The sequence below is a fragment of the Chiloscyllium plagiosum genome, unplaced genomic scaffold (assembly GCF_037043375.1).
Source record: "Chiloscyllium plagiosum isolate Xiang-an unplaced genomic scaffold, Cpla_swu_hap1 HiC_scaffold_37, whole genome shotgun sequence".
NCBI classification, from domain to species: domain Eukaryota; kingdom Metazoa; phylum Chordata; class Chondrichthyes; order Orectolobiformes; family Hemiscylliidae; genus Chiloscyllium; species Chiloscyllium plagiosum.
In genome coordinates, this window is record NW_028270175.1 from 6,504,287 (window position 1) to 6,531,685 (window position 27,399).

Consider the following 27,399-nt stretch of genomic DNA (forward strand, 5'->3'; position numbering starts at 1 on the left):
AGCATAGGGTTGCTTTCTCATTGGTCAGAGATGACTGGTGGTGGTTTAACCTGAGGTACCATGCCTCAGGAAAGGGGAGGAATTGATAAGAAGAGTCTTTCACAGTAACCTCAGCTGGCATGGAAACTGTTGGCAATGACTCTGCATCACAAATCAGCCATTCAGCCAATGAAGCTAACTGATCCCTTTATGATGATATTCATAACACAAATTTAGTTTAGAACAGTGACTTATTTATGGATTTTTACAAACTGCAATCAGGATAAGCCTCTCTCCTACCATGAATCTTAGTTGTGTCATAGGTTCCTCCTGTCAGCGTGGACTACAGAAACAGGATGATACATGGCTAGCAGACATCACAAGAACTAGTTTATCAGTTGCTGAAACTATTGTAGACAAAAATACGTGAAAAATAAATCTGTTCCTCCTTTGCACTCAAACAAAATTTAAATTATTCTTATAAATAAATTCTGAAAAGTAAAAATCACTAGGACATGACCATCATACCCCAATTACTTGTTATGTAGTGGTTTACTCATCATTTTCTAAAAATATAAACATAGCAAGCAATCCCATGCAAACCTATAATTGCTGGGCAATTACCTGTAGCAATGTTAAAATCTCAGCTAACTGCCATGCAAATATCTACATTTAAATCAGGGATACACACTTATTGTATATAGTAATTTTGCCAATTACTGGTGAAAGTGAGGTCTGCAGATGCTGGAGATCAAAGTTGAAACTTTATTGCTGGAACAGCACAGCAGGTCAGGCAGCATCCAGGGAACAGGAGATTCGACGTTTCGGGCACAGGCCCTTCTTCAGGAATGAAGAAGGGCCTGAAGAAGGGCCTGTGCCCGAAACGTCGAATCTCCTGTTCCCTGGATGCTGCCTGACCTGCTGTGCTGTTCCAGCAATAAAGTTTCAACTGCCAATTACTGGTGCCAATTGGTACAAGTATTGCATCACCATTCTTGAAGCAAATTCGGAACGTGAGCACTTGACCATATACCCACATTCTCCAAAAGTTCTTTGAGTTAACACTTTGGTAAATGAAGAAGGGCACCATTACATGGGAAATATTAATCAGGAGAAAAAAGTCCAGCAGTGAGTTGATAAGAGGTTTTTCCAACAGACAATTATTAATCACACCAGCTTCTTGAGCTATTAGAAAAAAAAGTAGTCACATGACAGTCAATGAATGGGATGACAATATGTTAAACATAAGTGACACATCAAAGGCAGATTCATTGAATTTAATTATAAAGTTGATCAGAAAGATGAAAATTTGCGGTGCATGGACATTGAAACCCTGGGCAGACAATGCTCTCCAAACCTTGAATTCCTCACCATCAAGTGTAGCCCTTCTATCTACCATGAGAATTTACTGCTGCTATACTCACTGCTGTGTACAAACTGCCACAAGCTAAGGTTGAGGAAGCTCTGGATGTGCTGTACTCCATCACTAACACCCTCGAGACAGAACACCCAGGTGCCCTGTTTGTTGTTCAATCAAGCCAATCTAAGGAAGATGTTGCCCAAGTACCACCAGAACCTGCTAAAAACCAGGACCACCTGCCCCACCAGGCGCCCGAACATTTTAGATCACAGCTACACCACTGTGAATGATGCAAACCGCTCCATCCCCGACCCTCATTTTGGGAACTCCGATCTCAATGCCATGCTTCTTCTCCCAGCTTACAGGCAAAAGCTCAAGCAGGAGAACCCCTCACGGATACAGGTCCAGTGCTGGTCAGTGGAGGCAGAGGATCAACTCCAGTGCTGTCTGGTATTGGCTGATTGGGCCATGTTCAAACAGGCCGCAGGTACCTTGGACAAGTACACCATCACTGTCACAGACTTTATCAGCAAGTGTGTGGAGGACTGCATATTGAAGAAGTCAATCCGAGTGTTCCCCAACAGGAAACCCTGGATGAATCAGTACATAGAGAACCTGCTAAAAACCAGGTGTGATGCCTTCAGATCAGGACACCCACTCAAATATAAGGAATCCAAGTATGACTTTCACGTTGCCAGTAAGACAGCCAAGGACGAATACCGGTCCAAACTAGAGACCCAGACAGACAGCCGGCGACTATGGCAAGGACTGAACGACATCACAGATTCTAAAAGGAGACAGTGCAAGATAGCAGATGAAGACATATCCCTCCCAGATCGTCTCAACGCATTCTATACTCGCTTTGAGCAGAATTTCAAAGGAGAGGTTGACACCTATTCCGACAGGTCCTGATGAACCTATCCCAGCAGACACTGTATCAGAGGTCAGATCAGTTTTCCTTCGTGTGAATCCAAGGAAAGCTGATGGGACCAGACACAGTACCAGGCTGTGCACTCAGAGCATGTGCAGATCAACTGGCAGAGGTCTTCTCAGATATCTTCAACCTCTCCCTGCAGGAAGCCACTGTCCCTGCCTGTTTCAAGAGGGTCAACATCACCCCTGTGCCTAAGAAGGCTCATGCAACATGTCTCATGACCACTGCCCAATGGCCCTACCTTTGGTGGTCATGAAGTGCTTTGAAAGGCTGGTCTTGGAACAAGATTAGAGTGGTGCTGGAAAAGCACAGCAGGTCATGCAGCATCAGAGGATCAGGAAAATCGATGTTTCGGGCAGGAATGAAGGCAGGGTGCCTCTGGGGTGGAGAGATAAATGGGAGGGGAGTGGGGCTGGGGAGAAGGTAGCCAAGAGTACAATAGGTGGATGGAGGTAGGGATGAAGGTGATAGATCGGAGAGGAGGGTGAAGCAGATAGGTGGGAAGGAAGATTGGCAGGTAGGGCAGGCCATGAGGATGGTGCTGAGCTGGAAGGTTGGAACTGGGATAAGTGGTTTGGGGAGGGAGGGGGCAGAGCGCTTTGGCGAACATCTCCAGGACACCTGCACCAAATCAACCATTTTGCCCTGTGGCCCAACATTTCAACTCCCCCCCCCCACTCTGCAGAGAACATGCAGGTCCTGGGTCTCCTCCACCGCCACTCCCTCACATTCAGTCTCTGAATCCTTCAACCCAAGGCAATCAATGTGGACTTCACCAGTTTCCTCATTCCTCCTTTCCCTTCCCTGACACCTCTCCTCGCGCCCCACCCCCCACCGCCGCCTTCATTCCTGATAAAGGGCTTTTGCCCGAAACATCGATTTTCCTGCTCCTCGGATGCTGCCTGACCTGCTGTGCATTTCCAGCACCACCCTAATCTAGACTCTCATTTCTAGCATCTGCAGTACCCACATCTGCCTCATTTTGGTACTAACCAACTCCAGCCTCCCCACAACACTTGACCCAATCTAATTTGCCTATCAGGCCGACCGATCCACGTCAGATGTCATATCACTCCTCCCTAGAACATCTTGACACCAAGAACAGCTTGTAAGAATCCTACTCATTGACTACAGTTCAGCTTTCAACACCATTATCCTCTCAAGACTGATTACTAAACTTAGTGATCTCGGACTAAGTCCTACTCTCTGCAACTAGATCCTCAGTTTCCTGACCCACAAGCCACAATCAGTGAAGATTGCGGACAATATTTCATCCTCACTAACACTCAACACTGGAGCCCCTCAGGAGTGCATACTCAGCCCCCTACTGTATTCACTGTATACCAATGACTGTGCTGCCAACTACCGGACTAATGCCATTTACAAGTTTGCTGATGACACCATCATAGTTGGTCGAATCTCAGATGGCAACAAAAAAAGACTACAAACGTGAGGTGAAAGACCTGGAAAAATGGTGCACGGAGAACAACCTAGTTCTCAATGCCAGAAAAACTAAGGAACTCATTATTGACTTTCGGCAGGATGTTACTCATGCCTCCCTACACATTAACAGTACAGAGGTGGAATGAGTGGAGAGTGTCAAGCTCCTGGGACTGGTCATCCACAACCACCTTTCTTGGACTCTTCATGTGGATGCACTGGTTACAGAGGCCCAACAATATCTCTTCTTCCTCAAGCAGGTGAGGAAATTTGGCATGACATAGAATACCCTTGCCAACTTTTATAGATGCACCATCGAGAACATTCTGTCTGGATGTATCACTACCTGATATGGTAACTGTGCCATTCGAGATCAGAGACGGTTACAGAGAGTGGTGAACTCGGCCCAGACACTCACAAAGGCCAACCTCCCACCTATAGAATCCATCTACTAGGCCTGCTGTCAAGGAAAGGCCACCAGCATTCTCAAAGATCCATCCCACCCTGGTAATGTTTTTCTATAACCTCTACCATCGGGGAGAAGGTACAGAAGCCAGAACACATGCACCAGTCAGTTTCGTAACAGTTTCTACCCTACTGCTGTTAGAAAAATGAATGGACTCACGAACTCTCAAATTCGCCTGTACCGGTGCTTTTGTTTTTGCTGCTATTTATCTATTATTTACTTATCTATGTTACTTAACTCTGTGGTCTGCCTGTATTGCTTGCAAGACAAAGCTTTTCACTGTGCCTCAGTACACGTGACAATAAATTCAATTCAAATGGAATACACAAGCATTCTTTTTTCAAAAGTTTTAAAATTCTTCTGCAAATCATATTTCAAATTATAAAAATGGCCCATATCATGAATAGCCATCCACAGAAGACTTGTAGAGACCAACAAGGGATTTGAAAATTGTGATTGGTTAATTCACTACACCATCTCCCACATTTTGTCACTGACATTTTTATTCTAATTTTTAAATACCGATGAGATATATATCTTTAATTTACTGGTAAATATTTGAACAGACCAGAAAACATCTGGACTCTTAGTACACGTACCTTGATAAAGAACTGGCACCAAAAGAACCTGGGCTGCAAAACATGGGACTTGTTCCATGACTTGATGGAGGGTTAAGAGGCAAATTCCGGTCGGGTGACCTTGCAGCTGCAGCAATAGGTCGAGAGGTGGCAGTCAGACTGGCAAAAGGGTTGTCTTCGGGCATTTGAGTGGACAGCATCAGAACCTCCATTAGAATCTGGCCAATCAAGTCTTTCCAATCTGAAAAAACTAAAGCAGCAAAAAGTCAACAAGCAGGCAAGGTTGAATATGTTTCCTGTTAGGATAGTATATATCTCACACCTCATTTGCTCAGTTGCTTTACGACTTCACGCCTCTCGAGCTAGAGATAGTAATCCTATTATTTAATCCTACAGGGAAAATAGCGGAGATATCTTCCCCCCTCTACAAATGGACAACACAATTTATTTTATTACTAGCTAGCTGGGAATCCAGTTACAAGTCCATATTTACCCCGAGACTAGAGAGGCCCACAAGACATGTTCTATTGCAGATGTGTGAACAGCAAAAACACTCCCAAACATTTATCGAAACAAGGAGATGCAGGAGAGCACAGCTCCAACATGAAATCTAACATCAGAACAGAGAGTTGGTATGAGAGGCAAAATACAAATAAAAAGGAAGAGTGTGACTTTTCCAATATCCCTTGAATGCTGACCTTGGCTGATAAAGGTTTTGTGAAGTCATATCACTAATGCTGCTAGTTCTCACCTTCTTTTGCATTCTGTTTAAACTCTGCAGCCAAACCAGGTAAGAAGATTACATCCCTATCACGCTCCTTCCAAGAGACCCGGAAGATTTTACATATTAGCAAAAGTGCTTGTTCTTCTGACACATCTGAGCCCAATGAGGGTTCCTAAAAACAAAAGTAATGATCATGAATTGACTAGTGCAGTTAGCAAGTACCCACAATAGCAGAGTTGCTCACTCAGAAGTTGAAATGTAGATCATTAGATAGAAAGAAGGTGCCAGAACCCAATATTTTAATAAAAAGAATTGATCTCAATTGTATTTTCCCCCTTCCACCTTGGCCAAAAACATTTGATGGGGTAACAATCAGGTACAAGAACTTTAATTGCACAGGAGTTGGGATAAACTTGCCATGAAATGTAATCTATTGGTACATCAGGTATTTAATATGTCCAGAGTTCAATTACAAACTAATAAGCCAATGTTTTCCTTCAATATTTCATTATGATATGTCTTGTATGTTAAACCTGTCATGAGTAATACAGTTGAAGTTTATTCACCATAAATTTATGATCTCAAAGGTAAACATTTCTATAGAAATTCCTGGTATAAAATGTGCCTATTCAAAATATGCTCTGCCTCAAGATCAGCAGTGTTTGGTTTTTTTTAAGAGACACGGTGGCTCAGTAGTTAGCACTGTTGCCTCACAGCACCAGCATCCCAGGTTCGATTCCAGCCTCAGGCGACAGTCTGTGTGGAGTTTGCACATTCTCCCTGTGTCTGCGTGGATTTCCTCCCACAATCCGAAGATGCGTAGGTCAGGTGAATTGACCATCCTAAATTGCCCATAGTATTCAGGGATGTGGAGGTTAGGTGCGTCATTCAGGGGAACTGTAGTGTAATAGGGTAGGGGAATGGTTCTGGGTGGGATACTTTTCAGAATGACAGTGTGGACTTGTTGGGCCTAATGGCCTGTTTCCCCACTGTAGGGATTCAATGAAAAGCAAGTGTTAATTCTCCCACATCCAACTGACAATCATTTATTTGCTTTTTTACTAAACAGAGCAGTCAGGACCACAAAACTCTTCACAGACAGATAAAACTCAAAAGTGTAAACTGAGTGTTAAACTCAAATGTTTTCATTATTCATTAGCAATTTTTCACAGAGTTTATATGTTTAGATTCCCTACAGTGTGGAAACAGGCCCTTCGGCCCAACCAGTCCACACCAACCCTCCAAAAAGTAACCCACCCAAACCAATTTCCCTCTGACTGATGCACCTAACACTATGGGCAATTTAGCATAGCCAATTACCTGACCTGCACACCCTTGGACTGTGGGAGGAAACCGGAGCACCCGGAGGAAACCCACACAGACATGGGGAGACACGCAAACTCCACACAGACAGTTACCAAGGCTAGCATCGAACCTGGGATGCTGGTACTGTGAGACAGCAGTGCTAACCACTGAGCCACCGTGCCGCCCTTTGTTAGTTTGTTAGTCTTCTGAGCCATACTCAAATCTGAGACTCAAGGAAAAGAATTTGACATCATAGCTTTAAACACATTAAAATTTAGCCATTAATATCAACCCCTTGCAAAATTAGACACAAAATTCATAAACTGTACCTTATCAGTTAAACTCCTTTTTTCCCGTCGATCACCCTCATCAACTTCCATATTTTCAATTCCTGAGTCTACATCCACTTGAGACATGCTATTTAGAGGAGAAACATATTATTTCATCCATGTAGTAATTAACTATTATATTAATTTGCTGTAACTTTAACTTAGAAACCACTCTGTACAGCTCAATTTTCCCTTTTTTATTGCAGTAAGTAGATCCATTGATGATATTAATGTCCTCCAAAGACTGCAACTGCCATTTGTTCCAATGTTATTACATTTACCACATAATATTCAAGTTCTTCAATTATGTCAAATCATGGATTCATGTAACTATTAAAATTTATCATTTACACATTTACCTCAAGATCTTCAACAATAAACATTCAAATCATCTGCAGTAAGGAAGCATTAATATTTAGCAGATCATTTATGAACAAAAATCTTCGGGCTCACTGAGTGATGCAGCACAGAAACAGACCCTTTAATTGAACTTTTCTGCGCCAGTCTTCCCAATCTAACTTAGTTCCTTTTGACAGCATTTGCCCACAGCCCTCTAAATCCTTCCTATTCATATACCCATTCAGATGTCTTTTACATGTTGCAATTGTACTAGCCTCCACCACTTCCTCTGGCAGCTCATTCCATACACACAACCCACTGTGTGAAAAAGTTATCCCTCAGATCCCTTTTAAATTTTTCTCCTCTCACCTTAAATTTATGCCCTCTAGTTTTGGACTCCCCCATCCCAGGAAAAAGACCTTGGCTATCGCCCTATCCATGCCCCTTACAATTCCATAAGATCACTCCTCAGCCTCTAAAGCTCCAGGGAAAATTGGCCCAGCCTATTCACTTCTCCTTATAACCCAAATACAGTGTTAAAAAAAAATGGCATCACCAACATCCAGTTCAGCTACAACATGACTCCCCAACGTCTAGACTCAAAGCTTTGACCAATGAAGGCAAGCGTGTCAAATGCCTTTTTTACAACCCTGTCTACCTGTGACTCCACTTTCAAGGAACTGGATCTCTTTGCACCTCTAGGTCTCTTCATTCAGCAACACTCCCCAGGGTTCTAGCATTAAATATACAAGTCCTGCCATGGTTGCCTACCAAAATGCAGCATTTACATAAATTAAACTCCATCTGCCAATCTGATCAAGGTCCCATTGTACACACAGATAATCTTTGCTGCCCACTACAACTATTATGGCATCATCTGCAAATTTACTAACCATACCTCCTATATTCACATCCAGATCGTTTATACATATGATGAAAAATAGTGGATACAGCACCAATCCTTGTGGAACATCACCAGTCACAGACATCCAGTCCAAAAAGAAATCCTCTACCACCAGTCTCCTACCTTCAAATCAATTGTGTGCCCCATTGGCTAGGTCTCCCTGGATTCCATGTGATTAACCTTACTAACAGTCTACTATGCAGAATCTTGTCAAACACTTTGCTGAAGAAGTCGACACAGACACCATCTATCGCTCTGCCTTCAATCATCTTTGTCACGTCTTCAAAAAACTCAATTAAGTCAGCAAGACAATTTCCCACGCACAAAGCCATGTGACTAGCCCTAATCAGTCCCTGCCTTTCCAAATGCAGATCAATCCTGTTCCTCAGAATCCTCTTTAACAATCTACCCACCAATAACGTAAAGCTCACCAGTCTACAGTTCCTTGGCTTTTCCTTACCACTTTCTTAAGTGATGGCAACATATTAGCTAATCTCCAGTCTTCCGGCACCTCACCCATGGTTGTCGATGGTACAAATATTTCAGCAAGGCACCCAGCAAACTCTTCTCTAGCTTCCCATAAAGTTCTGGGAAACATGATCAGGTCCCAGGGCTTTATGCATTTTAAGACCTCTAACACCACTCCTTCTGTAATATAAATGCTTTTCAAGATATCACTATTTATTTCCCCAAGGTCCTTAGCTTCCACATCCTTCTCCACAGTAAATATTGACATAAAATATTCATTTATTATCTTACAACCTCACGTGGGCCACGTTGATCTTTAAGAGGCCTTATTTTGTCCTTAGTTACTCTTTTGCCCTTAATGTACTTAATGAATCTCTTTGGATTCCCCTTAACTCTATTTGCCAAGACTCTCATGGGCAAAAGTGTTTTGCTTTAAGAAAGCAGCTTTTAATTTTCTAACTATCCTGTTCAATCATTACTTCTTTAAATTGACCTTAGATGGATTACTGCACAGAAGACATATACAAATTTGAAGTCTGTCAATGTACAGGTTGATTACCTTTTCTCACAGGACACACCATCGATATCCATACTCTGAGATCGGGAGAGACTCTGAGACTGGTTTTCAAGACTATTTGACGGTGAACTGCTGAGTGAGCTCACCCCTTCACTGCTCTGGCTCCTATGTGCAACACCTAATAAAATAGTTGATAATCAGTGACGGACCTATCCAACACCGGAAAAAGGACACAACAGCAATTGGCCATTTGGCCTCTCAAACCGGTTTTAACATTTAATAAGATCATGGCTGTTCTGATGTGCTTTGAACTCCATTTTCCTGCCCATCTCTTATAGCCCTTGACTTTATTGTTGATCAAAGGATCCCTCAGGTAACGCAGTCTTGAATATATTCAACAGCATAGCCTCCACTGCTTGCTAGACAGGCAGAATTCAAACACTAATGACCCACAGAAGAAATTACACCTTACATCTTAAAATAGAAGCATTTTATTTCATTAAATGCAATGTTATAATCATTCTTTTACTCCCAACTGGGAGACCAGAATACTAACAGTGGTGCACTGTGACAACACCACATAATTCCTTCATGTGGAGCTGGATAGAATCGTACTCCACCACCTTCTGCTTTCATTATAAAATGTCAATTCCACTGCTAGACAGTTTAAATTTTAGTTGAACTCCAGACATTGATGTTTGGAGTTATTATTGATAAATCACTTCAAATTTGGTCAATATGTGATATTTGAAAAATCAGGAAATCACTGTGGACTGGGGGTTTATTCACCTTCGACTTACTAAATGGATATATTGGCTTTAGTCAGGTAAGCTGTTTGGGCAAAGAGGCTCAGAGTAAAGGTCAGTGTGTAGTATTTCCCAACAAGTGAAGGAAAAAATATTTTACTGGAATGAGATACCCTGGGATTTGTAAGTTTTGGCTATGGTAATTCATCTGAATGAGCATGCAGGACAACAGGAGGGCACTGCTGCAGTCCACAGTGTAGGCACACTTAGTGCTGTTACAGGGTTTTACCCAGCAATAATGACAGATTGGCAATCTTGATTCCAAGTCAGGATGGCATAAGACTTGGAATGGGTATGTAAGGGCTCTTATGCATCTGTGCGTCTGCTGCCATTCTTGGTGGTTGATGTGGTGATTTGGAAGGTGCTATCAAAATGAGCCTTCCAAGTGGTTGCAATGCTTCTTGCAGATGGCACACTCTGCTGCTACTGTGCGCCATGAGTCAATGGAGTGAATGCTTAAGGTGATGGATTTGGTGTTAACCAATCAGACGGCTTTCTTCTGGATGCTATTGAACTTGTGTCCTTAGGGGCTATATCTATGCAAGTGTTTCAAATGGATTAAAATCAGGCCCAATGACTATGCATTACAGTGACATTCCAGTGTCAAGTTTCAGAGATGCAGCAACTCTAAACCATGCAGCTATCGAGTTACAGGTAACTGCAAATGGTGGTTTGGTCTTTGGCCCTCCCCCTGCTGTTTTTAATGCAGGCAAACTGTTCTGATCAATGTTTTAGAATTCCTAGATATTCAAAAGAAGGACTTCCTTTACCAAGCCTATTTGCAATCTGCAGGACCCAAGTTAGAGATGGACGAATGAGGAAATGTTTTAAGCAAAAAGGGGTCTAACACTGCCAGACCTGCACAGCTTCTCCAGTGCTGTTTAGATCTGTGGAGACAGAAAGAGCCGGGTCTGAGGAAAAGTCATATTGGACTTGAAACATTAACTCCATTTCTCTCTGCAGATGTTGCCAGACCTGAATTTTCCAGGACTTTGTTCTTATTTCAGATTTCCAACATTATGCAGTACTTTGTTTTTAGTTGAGCAGTCTCCTCTATTGTCCTGTCATTTAGCACCCTAGAAGGCAAATCAGTCTTGCAGCAGGCACACCTCTATCAAAAATCCTCAAGCCATCTGGGGTAATGCTGATATGCAGAAGTGTACTTCAAACATTTCGACATCAAGTTACCCAGCGCAACCACCTTCCAGTATGCTAATGGCAAACACACTATTCAAGAGGAGAGAGAGGAAAAAAAAATGGTTTGGTATAGCCACTGTTCCAGATTCCAGCATGGAGGGTGGATATGAAACTATATCCATGTATATAGCATTCAGTAGTTACCTTGATTAGATTTCAGAGAAGTTACCAGCTCATTCTGAAACTTTGGTGTGTACATGGTGTGGGACTGTGATACTCACTATGCAGTTTCATGTACCTGCTGCTCACTTAAGGGCCCAAACCCACATTTGTCACTTTCCTAATGACTATCCTCCCTCGATGGAATGGCCAGAATCAAGGCAGCAAAGTTGGCTTTGACTGATATGCCTGGAAATGGAAGGTTAATATATTGATTGATAAATTCTTGATGTCACAAGGAATTAAGGGCTACGGGGAGAATGCAGGTAAGTGGAGTTGAAATGCCCATCAGCCCTGCTTGAATGGCAGAGTGGACTCGATGGGCCAAATGGCCTTACTTCCACTCCTATGTCTTATGGTCAAAATCGAGTTAATTCATAACAGCAGATTCAGATATACCTGTAATGCTTTAGGAGACAATTGAAGGTTGAACAGCCAACTCCTCCTCTGGAGATGGGTTTCCAAATATTTGCCTCCAGATGCGTAGCTTTTAGCTGAATAAGCAACAGTACGTTGCTAACATTGGAGCCATCCTCTTCACCCTCACGTCCGACTCAGCTAAACTCTGAACTGTGTTTATAAGGTTGAATGCATTTCTCAAGAGACAAACAGAAAGTATGTGGATCTGTCAGGAGCACCTTGGGTTTATTCCCCTCACAGCTTTGAACTAATTGAGAGTCAGGTAAATGACAAAAGGGCAGCAGGTCAGTGAAGTAAAAATATAGGAAAAAATAAAAAGACAGAGCTGTACATCCAAGAAACTCCAAACACTTTTGGTAAAAGCTGGTACTCAACCTAGTCAGCAAGTATGTGGGGCACACAGTTTAAAAAAACAAAATAAAAATTTGCACATTTCTTCTACAGATCTTGTACTGTTTGTCCTGCAACATGCAAAATCAAAATAATTTCCTGGCAGAAAACACTGCAAAATGTCTCCCGATTCTTCATAAAGCAACATTTTTAACATTTCATCTTGTATTCCATGCCAGACAGTCAATCTCCTGTGGCATTGTTTTTAATGTCTAGCATGTAGTATATGCAAGCAATGATTTGACAATACACAATTTGTTTAGTGCTTGATATGTCATAGATGGAGGATACATTTGCCTTTAATTCAATCTAAGAAAGTGGGGGTCCTTGGCAAGTTATACATGTTTATATCATTTATACTACCATTTGCTTGGGGTAACTATTTCAAAGACCAGTTATGAGGCACTGATGGGGATGAGACTTTCAGTCAAGCTGAAACAAGGAGTAGGTAACCTTTAGCTGAAAATGTGTTGCTGGAAAAGCGCAGCAGGTCAGGTAGCATCTAAGGAGCAGGAGAATCGACGTTTCAGGCATGAGCCCTTCTTCAGGAATGAGGAAAGTGTGCCAAGCAGGCTAAGATAAAAAGGTAGGGAGGGGGGACTTGGGGGAGGGGCGTTGGAAGTGTGATAGGTGGAAGGAGATTAAGGTGAGGGTGGTAAGGTGAGGGCGATAGGCCGGATTGGGGGTGGGGGCGGAGAAGTCAGGAAGAAGAAGATTGCAGGTTAGGAAGGTGGTGCTGAGTTCGAGGGTTGGGACTGAGACAAGGTTGGGGGGGTGAAATGAGGAAACTAGAGAATTCGGAGTTCATCCCTTATGGTTCGAGGGTTCCTAGGCGGAAGATGAGGCGCTCTTCCTCCAGCCGTCATGTTGCTATGGTCTGGCGATGGAGGAGTCCAAGGACCTGAATGTCCTTGGTGGAGTGGGAAGGGGAGTTGAAGTGTTGAGCCACGGGGTGGTTGGGTCGGTTGGTCTGGGTGTCCCAGAGGTGTTCTCTGAAATGTTCCGCAAGTAGGCGGCCTGTCTCCCCAATATAGAGGAGGCCACATCGGGTGCAGCGGATGCAGTAAATGGTGTGTGTGGAGGTGCAGGTGAATTTGTGGTGGATATGGAAGGAAGGATCCCTTGGAGGGAAGTAAGGGGGGAGGTGTGGGCACAAGTTTTGCATTTCTTGCGGTTGCAGGGGAAGGTGCCGGATGTGGAGGTTGGATTGGTGGGGGGGTGTGGACCTGACTAGGGAGTCACGGACGGAGTGGTCTTTTCGAAACGCTGATAGGGGAGGGGCGGGAAATATATCCCTGGTGGTGGGGTCCGTTTGGAGGTGGCAGAAATGACGACGGATGATACGATGTATATGGAGGTCGGCAGGGTGGTAGGTGAGGACCAGTGGGGCCCCGGCCCGGTGGCGATTGGAGGGGCGGGGCCCCAATGGTCCTCACCTACCAATCCTCTGGGATCCATCCTTCAGGTTTATAGCTCATATTCCTTATAAATTTAGCAATATCGAATGAATTTTCAAGAGGATTTGTAGCTCAGGTTGTAAGTTTGCTTGCTGAGCTGGAAGATTTGTTCTCAGACGTTTCAACACCAAGCTAGGTAAGATCATCAGTGAGTCTACATTGAAGCACTGGTGTTCTGTTCCGCTTTTTATTTGTGTTTTGCTCTGTTGTGGTGGGTTCTGTTTCTGTTTCTCAGAGGTTAGTAAATGGGGTTCAAATCGATGTGTTTGTTGATGGAGTTCTGGTTTGAATGCTAGGCCTTCCAGAGTTCCAGAGTCTTTGTTTAGCCTGTCCCAGGATGGATGTATTGCTCCAGTCGTACTGGTGTCCCTCAATGTGTGTGTAAGGATACTAGTGATAGTTGGTAGTGTCTTTTGGTGGCTAGTTGGTGCTCACGGTGGCTAGTTTCCTGCCCCTCTGCCCAACGCAATGTTTGTTACAGACCTTGCAGAGTATTTTGTATACAACATTTGTTCTGCTGGTTGTTGGTACAGGGTCCTTTATGTTCATCAGTAGCTGTTTCAGTGTGGCGGTAGGTTTGTGGGCTACCATAATGCTAAGGGTCCAGAGTACTCTGGTCGTCATCTCATACTAATGTATGGTAGTGTGGCTAAAGTCTCTGGGCGTGTTGTCTTCTTGTTTAGGTTTTTTCTTTAAAGAATCAACAGACCGTGTTTCTCAGATATTCATCATTGTTGAATACATTTTATTGGTGTTTTCCTTAGGCTTCTCATAGCCCCTGGGTGCTGCAGTGTGTTGTGGCTTGTTTAAATAATATCCTGATACAGCTCCGTTTCTGGGTGTTGGGATGATTGCCCCTGTATTTGAGTATTTGGTCTGTGTGTGTCGCTTTCCTGTAGACACTGGCCTGCAGTTCTCTAGTGGCTTTTCGTTCTACTGTGACATCTAGGAAGGGAGTCTGTTGTTGTTCTCTTCCTCTTTGGAGAGCACCAACTAGTCACCAAACAACACGACCGACTATCACTAGTATCCAGACAGACAATGAAGAACACCAGTTCGCCTGGGACAACACATCCATCCTGGGACAGGTTAAACAAAGACACACACGGGAATTCCTAGAGGCCTGGCATTCAAACCGGAATTCCAACAACAAACACATTGATTTTCCAACCTCAGAAACAGAACTGGAAGTTATTATCACCCACCACAACAGACCAAGACACTTAAATAGCGGGACTAAACACCAGCGCTTCAACGGAGGCAGTTTGATGATCTTACCTGGAATGATGACCAAACATCTTAGGACAAATCTACAAGCTCAACAAGAAAATTTACAACCTGAATAATTACATTGAAAACTAAATTGTACCACATCGCAAAAAAAAGTCTGCCAAACATTGTACCCATTCTGCATTTGCTCAGACGTTTACAACAAATAGTAGCCCATATTTAGTAACACGCATTCAGTCTCTGTCTCAGTGTGAATGAAGAAATTGATAATCTAGTACCATTGTTTGAATGGATTTACAAAGAATACTTCCCACCATATTTCAGATACTGAAAACAAAATACATTTTTAAAAATTCTATATTCTAAGTCAAATTAAGTAACAGATGATATTTTATATAAAATCTTGCCAAGAATTGAATTACCACAGGTGATATTAAATGCTCCAGAGCTTAAAAGACTCCAAATTCAACAAACTTAAGGTGGCAAAGTGAAAACAAGAACTTCCAGTTTTCCAAATCAGTAAGCATACCAACTTCTAGATACATCAGCACTTTTGAATTTCACACATGTACAGCAGCTGAAAAGTTACAAAGGAAACTCTGTTGAGAATACATATTTATATTGAAGATCTACGAAGAAATGAAGCATGAACTGTTTGGACAGTCCCGACTGAAATGGGTTTGAAAAAACTTGCGATTTCTAGAAGTTGTGTTAAAAGTCGAATGTGGACTGTTAGCCAGCTTCTTTTTGCTCAAAATCAAAAAACTTAGAAATGATACAGCAAAGCTTTTAAAAAATATATAAAGGTGGGTTTTAAGATATTAATTGTGGACAGACGCATTTGGGAAGCCCTGTGCTGAAGGTTATCTAGCCTCTGAACTGAAGTTGCTGTTTCACTACACACCTAGGTCAATTGAAGGAAAGAAACCCTCCAAGCTGGCAGCAAACAGAGATCTTTCTCCCACCTGGAAAAGAAGAAACTGTACAACAGGACAAGCTGTTCAAATCTCTCTCGGCAAAGAATCTCCAGGAACCCATGTTTCCAGAAATCACTACCTTTAACTCCCTCTGGAAGCTGATTGGTTACTTCTAACTGACTCTCATTTGAACTGAAATCTGTTCTGGAAATCGTGTCGATTCTACGTCGATCCAATTGCTATCTCAATGACAGGAAATTGACTTGGCCTGTGACGAGTCTCCGATTTTTGTAATGTTTGGGTTCAAATGCTTAATGCACCAGGGTATTTCATCAACTACCCACTGGCCTTAAGAAATGACCCGTATCACTTCTACAGAATTGTACGGTCACGTCAGATATGTGAATGCACATGTCTGAAATTAAGAGTATACAGATCAATTCCAAATAGTTATGTAGTCATTAGTTTTGAAAGAATAAGTTTACTTAAAATAAACAAGTTATTTTTGTGTTTATTGAAGAAACCAGCTGCAAGCCTCTTTTGTTCTGGATATAATGGGTAAAGAGAAACAAACTGACTGCTTTGGTAAATAAAGTAGTTACACTTTCAACAGCTCATGGTTGGGGAGTAGCAGTACTCGATTCCAAACACTCACTTCTCTTCAGTGTCGTAACAAATCTCCTCAGTGTTAGGAAGTCAAAGCCAACAAAGTCCAGCAATTCATATAGTCACTGGGATTTTAAAGAAGTAAATCAGACGACCTGCAAAAGTTTCATGCTTTGCCAGTTGCACTGAGAGAGGAGAACTTATTCAAACATTTGTTTTATCAAACTTGCATCTTATAAAACTTCAATGAAAGAGCAATCACAGGTGGTGGAAAATTCTGGAAGGCGATGTGTCGAAGGTAAACACAAGCATGTTGACGTGGCTAAGTCAAGTGGCAACAAGTTACAGAGCAAAAAGACATTCCACTCATTTCTTGATAAGAAAAAATCTTATTCACCTAAATTCATGAAAATTAGTTGATGCAGTGGCTCAAATTATGTTATTTAGACAGGCCTTATTGCATGCATTTTCATTTCACGTCAGCTTAAAAACAAATAATTGTAATGGTTGGGCTCTATGGCAACTTGAACTACTAGAATGATTTAAACCAGCTTCAAGACATCAAAATTGTGGAGTTGGCTACATCATTTTGACAAAAGTATCAACATTTTGAATCAAAATGATTTTTTAATCTTGTTTTTATCTTATTACCAGCCATTGGTTCCAATAAACCAAAATACGTTTAATATTGGATTGCAGTCAGTTGAACAAGTTCTACATGCCAGGTACCACAGCTCCTAAGACAGATCTTAGTCAAGGATAAACACCAACTTAAACCTTTTCATTTCAACACTTGACTAGTTGTAGGTTCATGTACCAATTTGTTAAGTTATCAGCGACCTGATTTTTGAAAGAGAAAAATTCCCATCTACTGTCAGCTGTTAACACCAGTACCATAAAAATAATTTGTGTTGCAGACGTTTCATCCCCTGTCTAGGTGACATCCTCAGTGCTTGGGAGCCTCCTGTGAAGCGCTTCTGTGATGTTTCCTCCGGCATTTATAGTGGTTTGTCTCTACCGCTTCCGGTTGTCAGTTCCAGCTGTCCGCTGCAGTGGCCGGTATATTGGGTCCAGGTCGATGTGCTTATTGATTCAATCAATAAGCACATCAACCTGGACCCAATATACCGACCACTGCAGCGGACAGCTGGAACTGACAACCGGAAGCGGCAGAGACAAACCACTATAAATGCCGGAGGAAACATCACAGAAGCGCTTCACAGGAGGCTCCCAAGCACTGAGGATGTCACCTAGGCAGGGGACGAAACGTCTGCAACACAAATTCCCAGCTCAGCGAACAGAACCACAACAACGAGCACCCGAGCTACAAATCTTCTCACAAACTTTGAACCATAAAAATAGCTAGACCCTTGGTAAGAACCCATTTAAACAGTTGGATTTTTAAAAAAAATCTAAATAGAGAAAAGATTCAAAAATCAAGAAGTGAATTAAAGCACAATCAAACCTATAAAGTGTGAACATCCAAGGATAGTTCGTGACCACGTCTTTTTCATTAATACGGGCATTCCTCTTTTCAATATGGTCACTGTATAGTGATAGTAATAGCAACTGCAAGGGGGATTCAAAACTGCTAACAACAGGGACAGCAACTGTAGCAAGAATGTTATATTTGGAGGGGAAGGGTTTATATGCTGATAAAACGTTTGGCAGGGGAAATACAAACCTTGGGACACTTGCGGACATCATAATTGAAGGGAGTGTGACAGATTCAAACTCTGGATACCAAAAGAGGCATAAGAGCGATTCAGCAGCATCCATCCATTGGAAAGAATGAGCTTCAGAATCATATATACAGTCTGTAGGTTTCAAATGGTGCTATCGAGTCATGTCCTACACTTTTAGGTTGCAACGTCTGGGGGCATAGCACCTAGGGACCTCACAATCACAAAAAGTGCTATAGAAATTTCCCGTTTTTGTACATTTATGGTCAAGTTCTAAACTTTCATTTGCTGCAATCCAGACTCTGCAGATATCCAGAACCATAAAACGTCACTTGTTTATTTGACAATACAAGCTATTTGGAACAGTTAGGAGTGATTATGCTTTTGGGAGCATGCATTTATACAGATTTCATTGTACACACAGAAAACCAAATTATTTAATGAAAAAAATGAAGCATTAAAAGGGTGACAATGAAGTAAACATTATCAGTAAACTGAAGCAATATTTAAAATAAAGCATTTGAAATGATGGAAAACCCTTGTGCCCCTGTAAAACTTCAATTACTTCAGATCACAACAGGTTTTCTACAATCCATGTTTGAAACTCCCCAGTTTCTCCCATACATAGTGACATACTAAACACAGCACTTGAGTATGCTTGCTGCCTCAATTTGGATCAGATAGGAAAATTTATAACTTGACCATAAACAAAATGTATACTTGATTACCAGAATAACCCATCAGCTTACAACCTTGAGATAAACGGGGGAAAAAAAGTTTCCATCTTCTCTGTATTGCTTTTACAGAATGAACATCAAGATTAAACCCCACAAGCCAAATGCAAAACTGCTTGCAATCTAGCTCAATCAGATCCAACCACTTCACACAGTCATACCTGTTGCTCCAATAGGGGATGTGGCAGGAGTCATGCTCTGTACACTCAGGGCCATATTTTGAGATATGCCTGGTGTTGCTGCAGACACTCCGGGTGGATTTTCTCGCTGTGGGGAGGTAAGCGGAGTGCTGGGTTGTGAAGTCAGTCCACCAGCCAGCCGTGCCAGACGTCTTCTACGAATCTACATTCAAAAAGACAGAAAATGTTACTGCTCAAAATGGTACCAGTGCTGAAACATCAGTTTGCAGATCTTGCCAAAACAACTCAAAACACAGCACGGATGTCTGAAAAGTTCTAAGCAATCAGCTGCAGATTTGATAAAACTGTAGTGACATTTTAGATAATAAACCCCTTTTCCATAAATTTCACCATGCATTAAGGGCACAGAGCAAATAATAACTTTGGATATAGAACAACTATAATTGCTTGAAATGAGCATTTTCAAACAAAATTTGACAAATGCAAAAGTAAATTATAGGGCAGATGATAAATATTGTCAAAAAAATAGGTTTGTAAGGAGCATTTTATAGGAAGTACAGGAGAGGCAGTGGGATTGAGAAAGATAATTTAGAGGTTAGAATTTCTGCAGCCAAAAGGCATGATCATCTCTGATGGATCAACCAAAACTGGGATACTCATGAGGGTAAGTGAATTTATCAGAGGATTGCCAGGCTGGAAAAGGTTACTTAGAAATAGGGAAGGATGAGACCTTGAAGAGATTTGAAAACAGGGATCAGAGTTTAAGAATAACAGACATTCTGCTGGACCAGAACATCTAAGAGATGATGGATGATGCAAGTTAGCATACAGACAGAAAGGTTTTGAATATACTCAAGATTACAGAAAGCAGGAGACTGACCAGAAGAGTACTAGATAGTTGAGCCTTTTGGTGATAAAGACACTGTAAGAGGATTTTTTGAGCTCATTTACTGACAAGAGAATTGAGAGAGGCAACACTACAGAAGTGGAAGTTGATGGTTTTGGTGAAGGAGGAGATACAAGATTAGGAGCTCAGCTCAGGGTCAATGGGAAATGCTTGGCTCAGATTCCTGAAGAAAGGAATATGCCTGAAACGTCGATTCTCCTGCTCCTTTGATGCTGCCTGACCTGCTGCGCTTTTCCAGCAACACATTTTTCAGCTCAGATTCAATGCTCAGTGGTTAAGACAGGGATTTTTGCAGCATGGACCAAAGGTTGTATCTTCTAGCTCAATAACTAGCAGTTATGGTTGGCACATGTGCAGAATAAACAAGATCATAATGCACCAATTCTAATAGATAGTATGAAGTGAAATTTCAAAGCTTTAATTTAATCTCAGCATGCAAATAATGGTATACACTACAAGATTGCCTCTACTCATTAAGATTATTGCTGTCGAAAACTACTTTTTGCATCTAATTTCAAAGAGATAGTGTTCGATTTCTTGGTCTATATTGGTCAACTAAATAGTCTATCATGACATAGCCATTCAAGACATGATTGATTAAAATCCATTACAACTCCATTTCCAACTGATTACAATAGAAAACAGCACAGACTACTGCATTTCTACAAGTCATTTTGTAACATTTGCATCAAACGCTACTTTTCCAAAAAAAAAGAAAAATTAAATCTTTTAAGCTGTAGAATCCTGTTTGTACACAGCAATTTCTACACCAAGGGACCTCATACCAATGGTTGAGATGAGATTAAGTGTGATCTAAAATAAGTTTCTTCCATTGCAACATTTTCTAAAATATACACATCAATGCATAAAGCAGAGGAACATCATGTTTGGTAAATAAGGGAGAAGATCAAAGGATATCCACTGAAGGGAAGAATAATATAGACGGACAACAAATTAATGAACACAAATGAAGCAGAATTACAACGGTCAAAATATAAAGATTTAAAGATGAGATAAGGACTCTAACACTAGAGGGATAGTTTACGAACAGAGATTTATAATGACAATTCTTGGTGGCTCAGTGGTTAGCACTGCTGACTCTCAGCACCAGGAACCTGGGTTCAATTCCAGCCTCAGGCAAATGCGTGTGGAGTTTGCACATTCTCCCAGTTTGTGCAGGTTATCTCCGGATGGTCAGGTTTCCTCCCACAGTCCAAAGATATGCAGGTTGGGTGGATTGGCCATGCTAAGTTGACCCATAATGCTGAGGCTAGGTGGATTAGCCATGGGAAATGCAGGGTTAAGACAGGAGGATGGGTGTAGGTGGGATAATGTTTGGAGAGTCGGTGTGGACTCGATAGGTTGAATAACTTCCACACTGTAGGGATTCTATGATCAAGATTTCCCAACTCATGTTAAAGTTGATTAAATTCTTTTGTCATTTTGTACTTGGCAAGATTTCACAAACAGCAATGTGATAAAGACAAATAAGCTTTTTTTGTGATGTTGCAATGAAAATTGAGAAGACCTTTCAATAGAAGAAGCATATACAAGAATGCAAAATACAAGGGGATGGCAAAGAAATCAAAAATGAGATATGTAGGCAAAATGCTCTTGAAATATTAGCAATGAGGACCATAACTATCGAAGTTAGATGATTCTATGACAAGGGTCAGTGGTTAAAATGAAGAAAAGTTCTTAGAATGCATGCAGGACTAATTTGTTCATCAATATGTTGACTAGTCCACATGGAGGATGGTCAATGAAGGTCAAGTAAAATGACTTGAAGGTTGGCGAATACTTTGAAAATAATGAATTGGAAATTAAAGATCTTGCAGCAGCTCAGGCACAATGGGCTGAATAGCCTTCTGTAACTTCAACAGTCATACATGAGCATTGCATATGAAAATCAAATATATATCACAACAAATTTAAAAATAACTTTACCAGAGTATAATTGAAGTCATGAGGAACAGAAATGGTGAAATTTCAGCAAACACAACAAATACTCAATGTTACCAACTGAAAATAGCAGAGTGGTAGAAAAGGATAGAGATGTCAACAAGGTTGTTTCTGACACCTGACAATTTTACATTCAATTATATCAGTCATCAAAGTCTAGACACTTCAAACATTAATATTTTATTCCCAGCCCAGGAGATTCCCTAGCTCAGGTATCCCTTCGAGAAAAGGGAAGTAATTTAAATCCTGGTCTCCAGCATTAGTGCTACCTCCTCTCAATGAGATATTTTCTCTTTTTTTGGTAAATAACAGTGGCAACACTGGCAAAACAACTCAAGAAATGCGTGTCATAACAGCAAGACAAATTGAATTTCCTCTCTCATTCAAAAGCCTGGAGTGAGTTTTTTAATATAAACTTTCAAATTTAAACCACAAATTCTGAAACTCACTCCCAGTAAGAAACAATGTTCTTAATCTTTCACCCAGCCTGACTCCATGAATTGCTGTGCACAAAACAGAGGAAGGCAACAGTAACGAGAGTTACAGGTAGCATAACTCAAAGAAAGTGATATCTCATTCACGTTCTGGGTAAGTGGAGCAGGGGAAATACGCACGGAAGCCCCAGGTTCCCTGAAGTGTCTGGAGTGAGCTCTTCCGCTTTTGCACAACAGAAATAAAAAAGGGTTCTGAATGAAAAATATATTTTGCACATTTATCTTGTTCTCTTCTGGACAGTTGGCTCCTCCCCTCCTCTTTCCCCCTCCCCCCCATGGTTCTCTTGGCAGAAAGCGGAGTGTGGAATTCCCCTAGCTTGCTGTTAACATCAAATTAGACAACATCAGCTCATGACTTTTTAAACATCTCGAGTAGATGCACACTTTGATTAGATTAGATTAGATTACAGTGTGGAAACAGGCCCTTTGGCCCAACAAGTCCACACCGACCCGCCGAAGCGAAACCCACCCATACATTTACCCCTTACCTAACACTACAGGCAATTTAGTATGGCCAATTCACCTGACCCTGCACATCTTTGGACTGTGGGAGGAAACCGGAGCACCCGGAGGAAACCCACGCAGACATGGGGAGAACGTGCAAACTCCACACAGTCAGTCGCCTGAGGCGGGAATTGAACCCGGGTCTCTGGCGCTGTGAGGCAGCAGTGCTAACCACCGAGCCACCATGCCGCCTTAAGTGGATCCACTTTGCTTTAAGTGGATCAGACGACTGAAGACAAAATTTCATTTTTCCCAAATGTTTAACACTTCACCCAACTCTTTCCTGTATGCTGGTGAGAAAGGGAAGGGGGCAAAGGGATAAAAATCAAAGCCACTATGTTGTGCTCCACATGGAACATCTTTTAAAAAGAAAATAACATGTTATTAAGTCTGTAAATAGCAATCTTAAATCTTACAGGATTTCTGTGCACAGTATAACCTCTCAGTTTTTATTAACTCATTTGCTCCTCTACTAATATTTCTAATAAAAACAACCGCTTGAAGAAGTTACAATAATCTTCCAAGAATCAAAATATGTCAGCTGAAGAGAGACAGTGATTGGTTCACATAATTCCTCAGCAGCAAGGCAACAAGTTATTTTTATAGAAAGCAACTATCTATTTTTAGACATTAGTATTTAAGGTTCAGTTTATTTCAATTAAACTTAGCTTCCATTCAAAATTAGAGATTGTCAAAGCTGTTGCGGGTTCTAACAATCAGTTTTCAAGCTTTCAGCAACAGATGCATACAAGATTAAAAATAGTGCCCTGTCTAATAATTCCCAAACAGGTTATGTTGGTAGACACCAAGCAGTACAATGTGATTTTTTTGACATTTGCAATAAATAACATAGCTGAACAAGACAAAGCAGTAAAACTGAAAGTCCAAATCCAATCATCACTGAAAGAATGTCAATTCAATTAACATCTGCCACCGCTTTGCAAAGCCTCTGTATATTCATTCAGAAGATTCACTTGAAATTTGTAACCCCTTTTTATCCCACTGCGATAAAAACAATAATCTGAATTCATGCTTTATTTTAAAATGTGCACACAAGTTTTATCGTGACAGGCGATTGATTCTAAACTTCTGAATGATGGGCAAATGGTCAGTCTACTTAGTGAAGAACTTTACGGCTGCTCTGTGTTGCATAAATATACTGCTTTTATATAAAAAGTTTTTTTTAAAACAGTGGCTATGACACAATAAGGATGCTCACATCTTACTGATCCAGGTTCAATCTTTCTGCATTGTAATACTAAAATGCTTCTTTGAACAAACTCCATGCATTGAGATCGCTATTAGACTGAATAATTAACATTTGAAGAATCAGTTATTCGAAAAAGAAATTTCAAACAAGAGAAAAAATGTATTTACAACAATAAGTGGTACATCGCAAAAGTTTAGACTTCAGAAGAATGACAGGAAATCTATAAGAAACCTGCAATTTTGTTTTTAACAAGACTGAACAAGTTAGATACAGGAAGGATGTTTCTGATGGGGGGTGGGGGGGGAAAGCAGGGCTTCAGAACAATCAGTCAGAGTTTAAGGATAATGGGTAAACCTTACAGGACCGAAATAAGAAGAATTTCTTCACCCAGAGAGTAGTGAGCCTGTGAAATTCAGTACCACTGAAAGTGGGTTTTCAGAAGTTTGTAGATATAGCCCTTGTGGCTAAAGGGGTCAAGGAGTGTGGAATTAGGATACTGAGTTCAATGATCAGCCGTGATCACATTGAATAGTGGATGTGTTCCATGTTTAAAAGCATTACGTTAAAGGGTAGTGATGGCAGATTTCACCATGACTTGCAAAAAGGTACTGAATAAGCATAAGAAGAAAAAAAAATTTGTAGGACTATAGAGAAAGGACACAGTGAGTTGGGGGGGTTGGGGTGGGGCAAGCCAAGTTGTTCTTTCAAAGTCAACAGGTTCAATGAGCCAAATTATTATGGTATAAAAGAATGCCATTCTATAACTTGAGCAAAATTTAGCAATTAATTTTCATTGTATTACATATTTAGTTACTTTTCTATGAAAAGAAATTAATTTCCAAAGTTTTATTTAAATTCAACAGCTTGTTTGATTGCTGCCATCTTATTTATCTGTAGTTTACATTTACTGAAGGGAAAATAAAAGTGAGTGCAGCTCTTCTTACTAATGTTCTGTTGAGAGATAGAATCAAAGTGAGTGCATTGAGTAGAGGAGTTGGGAGGTCAAGTTGCGATGGTACAGGATATTGGTTAGGTCACTTTTGTGCTGGTCTCCCTAATATAGGAAGGATGTTGTGAAAGATATAACTCTCGTGGTTTTCGGGAATCCTGGGATGGGTACAATGCAAATGCCATCAGTTTACCCTCTTCATGTCCCTGTCAGTCCATGTCTCATGCTCTTTCACTTCAGAGAATCTGACAGTACAAGCCACTACCTAATCAAACATTATTAATCAACGCCAAGATTATCGAAAGGATGGGGGCAATCTGGTTTAATACTTCAATTACACATGGGACCATCAGGAAACCATCAACAGTACTATGTATCGTATGAGACACCTTATTTAAGGATATTACTTCATCCTGAGAGGTTCAGATTATTTTTGACAGACTGCAAGACCGTAAGACGTAGCAAAAAGTAGGCCATTCAGCCCTTATTCAATGAGATCATAGACAATCCAATAATCCTCAACTCCAATTTCTTTGCTTTTTATTCCTCAATCTCTCTGATTAAAAATCGCTCAACCCCAGCCGTGAATTCACTTAATAACCTTGTCTTGACTGCCCTCTGTGGTAAAGAATTCCACACATTCACTCCCCTCAGAAGAAATTCCTCATCTATCTTCAATGGACGACTCCCCCTTATTCTGAAACGATGCCCCTGTGGTCCTAGACTCTCCCACACAAGGGGAAACAACCTCTCTCCACATCTCCCCTGTCAAGTTTCTCTAAGGATCTTCTCATTTTTCTAAACCCCAGTGAGGACAGGCCCAATTTACTCAACCTCCTTCATTAGACAATCCCTCCATACCCAGGATCAGCTGAGTGAACCTCCTCTGGACTGCCTCCAATGCCCTACCTTTCCTTAGATACAGAGCCCCAAACTGTTAAATGTTTCCCAGCTGTGGTCTGACTATTGCCTTATACTGATTTAGCAAAACCTCTTGACATTGATACTCTATTCCCTTCGAAATAAAGGCCATTTGCCTTCCCCCAGACCTGCTGAAATTGGACATTAGCTTTTTGCGATTCACAGAAGAGGACTCCCAAGTTCCTGTCCTGTACTTTCCGCTGTCTTTCTCCATTTAAGTAATATTCAGCTCCTCTATTTTTCCTGCCAAATTGCAAAACCTCACATTTCCCCACATAGTATGCTATCTGCCAGATTTATGCCCATTCCTTATAACCTATCCATACCCTTCAACAGACCCTTTATTATCCTCACTACTTCCTAACCATGTACAGGTCTTCCACAAATTTGAAGTGTTCAGAAAATATTTACAAGAATGTTGCCAGAGTTGGAGGATTTGAGATATAGGGAGAGACTGAATAGGCTGGAGCTATTTTCTCTGGAGCGTCAGAGGCTGAGAGGTGACCTTATAGGAGGTTTATAAAATCATAAGGGGCATGGATAGGATAAATAGACAAGGTCTTTTCCCCAAAGTAACAGAGCTCAAAACTAGAGGCCATAGGTTTGACGTGAGGGGGGGAAATATTTAAAAAGGGACCCAAGTGGTAACTTTTTCCATAGAGAAGCTGTGTGTATGGAATGAGCTGCCAGAGGAGTGGTGGAGGCTGGTACAATTACAACATTTGAAAGGCATATGAATGGGTAAATGAATAGGAAGGGTTGAGGGGGATATGGGCCAAATGCTGGCAAATGGGACTAGATTAATTTAGGATATCTGATCGGCATGAATAAGCTGGGCTGAAGGGTCTGTTTCCATACTGTACTCTATACTATGACTCTATAAAACAAATATTCATTTAAGACAGAATAAAATGAACCTGCAATTAAATTTCCCAGAAACTGAAATTATTTCCCTTTCCCCTTGAAAGAACTGTGCATGAAATTTTTATACATTTAACTTTTCAAACATATTTTTAATCTGCAACGAGTACCAACAAAATAATTACAAACTTTGTTTTGCAATTTTATCCCTTTCCGTACATTAGTGATCTACATTATTCATCTCCAGCAGAAGAACCATTTGCCTTAGTAATTTTGATCTCAGACAAGCTTTTCCTGTGTACTCCTCCCTTCCCCAAATCTCCAGCCACGGCTAAGAAACCACCCCTTCAAAAGGTTTAATTGTCCATCTGAAAAGATAAAGACCAAATTAGTTAATTCAGCTAGCTAAAGATGGAATGGCATTCACGTCTTGTTATTGGGAACACAAAACACCCACAGAGGAACACTGACTACTAACACTTAATTACCCCACCCAGCTTTAACATTTCT

The 27,399-nt window shown here is 41.2% G+C and overlaps 1 protein-coding gene across 2 annotated transcripts in view; it reads right to left on the minus strand.

Moving 5' to 3' along the window:
* Window positions 1-27,399, minus strand: part of ube4b (ubiquitination factor E4B, UFD2 homolog (S. cerevisiae)) — an 83,757-nt gene that overhangs the window by 49,808 nt on the left and 6,550 nt on the right. For both annotated transcript variants that reach the window (XM_043676206.2, XM_043676208.2), the window contains exons 2-6: window positions 19,103-19,283; window positions 9,386-9,521; window positions 7,116-7,203; window positions 5,509-5,653; window positions 4,779-5,007 (exon numbers count right to left, since the gene is read on the minus strand). In XM_043676206.2, coding sequence (XP_043532141.1) covers window positions 4,779-5,007; window positions 5,509-5,653; window positions 7,116-7,203; window positions 9,386-9,521; window positions 19,103-19,283 — 779 coding nt within the window. The remainder of the gene's footprint in view (window positions 1-4,778; window positions 5,008-5,508; window positions 5,654-7,115; window positions 7,204-9,385; window positions 9,522-19,102; window positions 19,284-27,399) is intronic.